The sequence below is a fragment of the Aplysia californica genome, unplaced genomic scaffold, assembly GCF_000002075.1.
Source record: "Aplysia californica isolate F4 #8 unplaced genomic scaffold, AplCal3.0 scaffold00282, whole genome shotgun sequence".
Taxonomy (NCBI): Eukaryota; Metazoa; Mollusca; class Gastropoda; order Aplysiida; family Aplysiidae; genus Aplysia; species Aplysia californica.
The window spans coordinates 204673-212316 of NW_004797552.1; the positions used below are offsets into that span (position 1 = coordinate 204673).

A 7644-nucleotide genomic window follows, 5' to 3' on the forward strand; every position below is an offset into this window, starting at 1 on the left:
CTGTTGACTGTTGCTGTAGTTGTCTTTCTGCTGGGGGGGGGGGACGCCTTATGCCTCATGGGCCATGTAATGAGATGTGGTTGTTGTTTATGTTGTTGTTGTAGCCAGAGAGGATGTTGTTGTTAAGCTCACAGAGCATACTATAGAGTGTGGATATACACAATTTAAAATAGTCATTATTGTTATTATTATATCATGGCTCCAAGATCTGGAATGCTTTACCCTGTTATTTAAGAGAGGTCAAATCTTTTGTTTCATTCAAATGTCAGTTTAAGTCATTTCTGTTTTTGAATTTTGGAGAAAAATATATATATTTAGTCGGAACACAATGTACTGTTTTTTGTGTTGCAGTTGCTCTTGTAAAGTGCTCAGAGCCTGTCTTCTCTAATTGAGTCTGAGCGCTATATAAATGTCTTGTATATTATTATTATTATTGTTGTTGTTACTACTGTCATATCATTATTGTTCTTTAAGTTATCCCGATGTTTGTCCCCCCCCAGACTGATCGTGGGTTTCCTGCTGTCGAGCGCCGTCTTTGTGGGCTGCTACTTCCTGACCAGCACGTTCAGCTCGGTGGTTCTGGCCGCCTGTGCCGGCTACTTGCTCAGCACCGACCTCGGGGCTCTCGGCTCACAGGTAAACTTGTCGTTTAGTGATGACGGTGTTCCGTTGTTTCCCCTGTTGTTCCGTTATTTCTTCTGTATTTCCGTTATTTCTATTTTCGTTGTTTCCCCTGTATTTCCGTTATTTCTATTTTCGTTGTTTCCCCTGTATTTCCGTTATTTCTATTTTCGTTGTTTCCCTTGTATTTCCGTTATTTCTATTTTCGTTGTTTCCCCTGTATTTCCGTTATTTTCCCCAGAAGAACAGTTTATATTCTAAGTATTTCCGTTATTTTCCCCAGAAGAACAGTTTATATTTTAAGTATTTCCGTTATTTTCCCCAGAAGAACAGTTTATATTCTAAGTATTTCCGTTATTTTCCCCAGAAGAACAGTTTATATTCTAAGTATTTCCGTTATTTTCCCCATAAGAACAGTTTATATTTTAAGTATTTCCGTTATTTTCCCCAGAAGAACAGTTTGTATTCTAAGTATTTCCGTTATTTTCCCCAGAAGAACAGTTTATATTCTAAGTATTTCCGTTATTTTCCCCAGAAGAACAGTTTATATTCTAAGTATTTCCGTTATTTTCCCCAGAACAGTTTATATTCCAAGTATTTCCGTTATTTTCCCCAAAAGAACAGTTTATATTCTAAGTATTTCCGTTATTTTCCCAAGAAGAACAGTTTTTATTCTAAGTGTTTTTTTCTGTTCAGCCAAATGTAAATTGTTTCTATCGACTGTATTTTCTTTAAAAATGCAACTTTGTAAGTTTTTGACTATTTTCACATTTTGTCTTTGGATTTCTCATTTAAGTTAAGGGAAAGTGAGTGGTTGGAGAGTGCTCTGGTGTGGTTTGCTTCTTCTTTCCTAACAAACATCTATCATCCTTATCTCTCCTCCTTCTTTTTTGTGTTTGTTACTCTCTTGTAACACCTCTAATCTTCGGCATTTATATGATCTTATTGTGTTACAAGTGCCGTAAAACACTTACTAAAACTACACTGAGTTGAGGGATAATGTTGCAATATACTGAGCTTTCAGCCTGCTAGGGATTGGATGCCTTATAAATTTCCATTTATTGTTATTGTCATTTTTCCTTTCAGATCTGGGCGGCCTGTCAGAGAACCAACAACAACCGGGTCTCCTCAGCGCGACATTCGACCGCGCGAGCTTTGAACGCACCTCAGCCGACGGTGACTGGCTTCCTGTGGTCGTGGTGTTGGTCGACGGTCGTGTACCACGCGGCCATGACGGCTGTTGTTGGGGGCGTGGCAGCCGCGGTCAACTACCACGCCGACAGTCTGTCCTCCGACGTGGTCCGCTATCTGGGCTACGTGGTTATCGCGGCGTGTGTGGTGGAGAAGGTGATGCGCGACTCGCAGAGCGTCTACGTGCTGTTTGGCCTGTGGAGGAACGCCCTGTACCCACAGACGTCGGAGAGCTCTCGGTTGTTCCACAACGGCAAGAGGAAGTTGTTGGTGGTCGGAGTCTTTCGCCGCATCTTGTTGAACTGGGGTAGGTTGATTACATGTTGATGATGGGGGAAGGCTGTGTCCCTATTTTGTGCTGCTGGATATTTGAAAGTGGCATAGAAAGTAAGAATGTCAACATGGTAGGAAATGTTGTGGTTCCAGAAAAAAACAGAAACAAAAAAAAGCCCCTCCCGCGAAAGAGGAAATTTGTTTGGAAACAGATTGTGATGATGATGGCCAGATTATTTATTGAACACGTTTTGTTTTGATTGTTACTTTATGTTTTGTTTTTTGTTTTCTTCCTCTTCTATTGTTAGATGTTGAGGGGAGGTGCAATTTTTGGTCAAGGGCTAGGTGGATGGCTTGTGCTGTAGTTTGTTTTTTGTTTTAGTAGAGGTTTTACGGCACTCGCAACTGCATAAGGTTTTATGAGCGTCAGAAGATTAGAGGTGTTGCAAGAGAGTAACAAACATAAAAAAGAAGGAGGGGAGATACCGATGATAGATGTTTGATAGGAAAGAAGAAGCAAACGACACCAGAGCACCCGCCAACCACCCACTGCTGTAGTTTGCAATGACCTTCAATAATTGTCTTTTAGATTCTGTTGCTCGTCCAAAGTTTAGTCGTGCATGCCAAGATTTGAGAGGATTGAATCGAGCGATTTGTTGTGGTCTTGTTTTAGTTGTGGTCAAACAAATGGGAATGATCTGTTGTGGTATTTCTCGTTTGAGTCGTATGTTGTTGGTCATGACCTTCCCTCTGACCCTGTTCCAGTGTCGCCTCTACTGATGGTCGTCTACCTGTCACTGAGGGTCAAGGCCGCCGATGTCATGTCCGACTCGCTCATCTCCGGGCGGTCCACCGTGCTGGGAGTTTTCTACGTCTTTGGTGTGGTCAGAGCTTTCAGATGGGTGAGTTGTCTGGGTTTTTTTGGTCCCTGCCCATTCCTATCAAATGATAATAATGATAAACTACACTTTATCGATTCTAGTTTGGAAATTCAGGTTATCAACATACCTTGATAAGTACATCATTATACACACAAAGACGCACATTGAGATTTTCAAATATGCCATATTACACCAATGCAGACAATTTTTACGATTACGAACATGCCATTGCTGGTTGCCACTGTAGCGCCCTGTTTCTTTGAGCCAGGGTTATCCTGTCTTGCTCAAGGACACACCCCAGTGACCACCCGTCTAAACGCCGTGTCACCAAAACTTGCTTGACATTATGTTTGAGTAGGAGCTCACTGACCACTCGGCCGTCCTTTTGTGTGTAAATGCAACTTCCTAAATTTTCAGATATTTTCACCAAATCCTAGTGACGTCCCTGTTTTTCTCTTGTCATCCTGTTCCTCCTTCCTCCTCATTTTGTCCTCATCCTCTCCCTCCTTCCCTTTTATTCTTTCTTCATCCTCTGCCTCCTTCCTCCTTATTTTGTCCTCATCGTCTTTTATCTCCTTCCTCCTCATTCTATCATCCTCTACCTTCCTTCCTCCTCCCTCATCTTCTCCCTCTCTCTCTCCTCTCCCCCACAGAGCTGGCAAGGCACCACCCATGCCCTGCTAGAGACATCCGTTGTACACATCCTCTCTCTCATTCCTTCATCATCTTCTACCTTCCTCCCCACGCCCAACTAGAGACGTCCGTCGTACACATCCTCCTTGTGACCCTGTCCCTCTTTCCTCCTCATTCCTTCATCATCCTCCCCCTCCCTCCCGTCCACAGAGCTGGCAAAGCACCACCCACGCCCTATTAGAGACATCTGTCATACATATCCTCTCTCTCATTCCTTCATCATCCTCCCCCTCCCTCCTGTCCACAGAGCTGGCAAAGCACCACCCACGCCCTACTGGAGACGTCCGTCGTACACATCCTCTCTCTCATTCCTTCATCATCATCATCCTCCCCCTCTCTCCCATCCACAGAGCTGGCAAAGCACCACCCACGCCCTACTGGAGACATCCGTCGTACACATCCTCTCTCTCATTCCTGCATCATCATCTGCCTTCCTCTCTCTCCCTCACAGAGCTGGCAAAGCACCACCCACGCCCTACTGGAGACGTCCGTTGTACACATCCTCCTGGTCACCCTGTCCGACAGCACGCTGGTGACCTCCGACCTCAGCGCGCCGACCCTGCTCCTGATAGCCAGTGTGGCCCGCGACCGCTTCTACCAGCTCCTCAACAAGCTGTACTTGGCTCTGGCCCTAGCGGTCACTTCCTGGACGGACCGCAAGCAGAGGCGCGGCTCCACCATGCCCCTCATCGCGCTCAACCTGGTGTTCCTGCCCGTGCTGCTGGCCGTGGTGGCGATGGCCTCCGCGCTGTCCGCCCCGCTGCTGTGTCTCTTCACGCTGCCGCTCTACTTCATCGGCTACCCGCGCCTCTCCCGCTTCTGGCCCGAGCCCGTCGGGTCGTCGGCAAACACCTGCCCTGACAGCCTCTACTACCGACAGCTCTCCCTCGAACTGGCCAAGGCGCTCAGACAGGCTTTTGCCAACGGCAGCTTAGGTGAGTTTTCAAAAAATTGTTTTATCGAACGACGACACCTTCTCACTTATAGATCCAGGCTAAAGATTCAGAACTCTTTTTATGATAATAGTAATTACAAATATTATAATAATAGTAATGATAATAAGAATTGTATTTTTTTTATAGGGCATATCTATGCTCTTTGTATTTTACAACTCTTTTATTACCTCAGCAGACCCTAGAACGCTCAGAAACATTCTTGGCTTTCCAGAAAGCATACAGTGTAAGCAACTGATAAAGGGCTCATTATTATTATTAATATTATTGTTAAAATTATATGATGATGATGATTATTATTGTTATTCGTCGTCATCTTCTTCTTCTTACTATTGTTATTATTACTATTATTATTATAATTGTTAAAATTGTTTGTTGCTTTTATTATAATTATATTTAACCCCCCCTCCCCCCTCCCCCCCCCCATTTATGTCCCCTCAGGTGAGCCCCAGGTGGGCAACCACTACCTTATGAGGTTCCAGGACCGCCTGGTGTGGACCATGATCCTGGAGCGAGGGGCCGGCTACTGCAGTGTCAGTGTGAAGGGATTGGAGCTACAGGAGACGTCATGTCACACCGCCGAGGCTGCCAGGTGGGTGGTTGGTGGGGGGGGGGGGGTGTATGGGTGGATGGTTGGTGGATGCTCTGGTGGGGTCTAATGTGGTTTGCTCCTTCTGTCCTTTCAAACATCTGTCGTCTTTATCTCTCCTGCCCCCCTTCTTTTCTCTGTATTATATTCGCTAGAATTACATCTAATCTTCAGCACTCACATGGTCTATTTCTGTTACAAGTGCCGTAAAACTCTCAAGAAAGAGAGGGAAAAAACTACTGAATCATAGTTCAGAACCACAGTATTTTCTGCTCCTAATGCGGGTGGTTGGAGGGTGTCACTGGTTGGCCTTTTTTCTTAACTTTCTCTCCGTTGTTTCTGTGTCTGCCTTTTATACTTTTACCCTGCACTGTCTCAAGGTGCTTCTCTTTACTCAAACAAACTCTGCTCCTTACGTAATGTTTCTTTGTGGTTTTTGTGCATTTTCGCTTCTCCAGAATCATGGGTGGTTGGTGGGTGCTCTGGTGTGGTTTGCTCCTTCTCTCTTATCAAACATCTATCATCCTTATCTCTCCTTCTTTTCTTTGTACGTTACTTTCTAGTCAAACCTCTAATCTTCAACGCTTGTACATGTTCTATTTGTGTTGAAAGTACTGTAAAACGCTTACTCTTCTGCAGTTTTGAGCACTGTCAAATTCTTACCACACTCTTACCACACTCTTACTCAACTCAAACTCTTACTGAAAGTAAAAACTAATATCCCCCCCCAGGGCAGTGCTACTGACGGAAGTTGTCTTTAGGGCATTCCCAAAGGGGGGATAATGATGGCTGATTTATCAATGTCATGCTCATACTGTGCCGGAACAACATAGGGGGAACTGCTGCTCTTTCTTTCTTCGTCCTTACTATCGTCATTTTTCATCTACTTCTTTTGTATGTTTATCACTCTCTTGTGACCTGCTATTTCCGGGGTGCCTTGATAGTCGAAGCAGACTTTGTGCTGTTGAGGCTAGAGAGGTGAGCAGAGTAAGTCTGATTCCTCGTTTGGACTTCTCTGTTGACATCCACCCCTTGGCGCTCATATGACCTTATGCAGTTGTCAGCGCCGTAACACCTTACTAAAATAAGAAAGAAAAACCCCCCACCTATTCTTATGCAGTTTTGAGCGCGGTAAAACGCTTACCAAACTCCAACTCCAACTCTCACTGAAAGTGAAAACTAATGTGTCTGTTTGTGCTTGCGTTTGCTCTCCCAGAATTGACGACCAGTTCAAAGAAGCGTTTGAGCGCCCGGCGGACGACGTGGGCGTGTGTACCTTCAACAGCTACCCTCTACACAGTCTGACGCCCTTAGACACCGCCGAGGTGAAGGCCTACTCTGACGCTCGGAACATCCTCACGGGGGTCATCGACTCGCCCGACGCCGTCGACGTGACCTTGACCTTCTTCGCCAAGAGCCTGGTGTGGCTGCTGCTCCACCACATCAACCGACGCAAGCGACAAGAGGAGGAGAGTCGCAAACAGAAGGAGCAGGAGCTGGCCCGCATGGAGGAGTTCGGCAAGAATTCCTCGGGCAAAGACAGTATGGGCGGCGACTGGATGAAGATGAAGATGAAGAACAAAGAGAGACAACTGCCCGCACTGCGTAGCTCGGCCACCGCGGCAGCACCTCTGCCAGAGATCAACCACAACGTGATGACTCCGGCCGCCGCGAAAGCGATCCGAGGAGTGGGAGGGGGTGACAGTTTTGTCCTGCCCCCGATCAACGGGAATAAGACGAGCCTGGTTCAGGGGCCGCGGCCGCCCTCGCGAGATTCGAACCCCTCGCGGAAAGGCTCGGTCACATCCTCGCTTCACAGCTTCACAGACAGTATTTGGTCAGACGACGATTTTGACCGCGGGAGGAAGGCGGGCCCGACGCGACGGCAGCACAAAGTGGCCACGGTTGTGTCGGTGGGTGGGGGCGGTGGTGGTGGGGGCAGCTCCCCTCTCCCACAGCCCGTCATGACCTCCCTACCCCCGCTGCTCCCCGGGAAAAAGTCGTCCAGCGCCTTCAACGACAGCGGGACAGGCAAAGACATTGACGATTTCCTCACGGACATGGACTTTGGCCTGCCCGCTGTGGACGTCAACACCACTCACACTGTGCCAGATTTTGACGACGACGGCCCTTCTAGCAAGCCGCAGCCTTTGGCCGGCAGGAAGCCGCCGCCCCCAGTTTTTGCCCCGAAGCCTTCTACGAGGTTCGCGGCTGTCACAAACGGCAACCACATCTACCGGCCCGTGATGAACCTGGCTGGCAGTCCGGACTTCAAATGTCAGAGTTCTAGCTACATGAGGTGAGTGACACGGGCACACAGGGCTGTTTATTATAGATAGACTGGGGGAGGGAAGGAGGGGGGGGGCGTCGGTGGTCTATAGACGAGATACCTAGCGACACTGGCACACACAGGGCTGTTTGTTGTAGATAGACTGGGGAAGAG

At 47.2% G+C, this 7644-nt stretch overlaps 1 protein-coding gene across 1 annotated transcript in view; it reads left to right on the forward strand.

Annotated features, from left to right (window-relative positions):
- Window positions 1-7644, forward strand: part of LOC101862191 (pecanex-like protein 4) — a gene marked incomplete in the record, with an annotated part of 18649 nt that overhangs the window by 5501 nt on the left and 5504 nt on the right. Inside the window, 6 exon segments of the mRNA XM_013084266.2 lie at window positions 501-636; window positions 1708-2119; window positions 2851-2987; window positions 4111-4594; window positions 5054-5204; window positions 6418-7500. Of these exon segments, the coding sequence (XP_012939720.1) occupies window positions 501-636; window positions 1708-2119; window positions 2851-2987; window positions 4111-4594; window positions 5054-5204; window positions 6418-7500 (2403 nt within the window).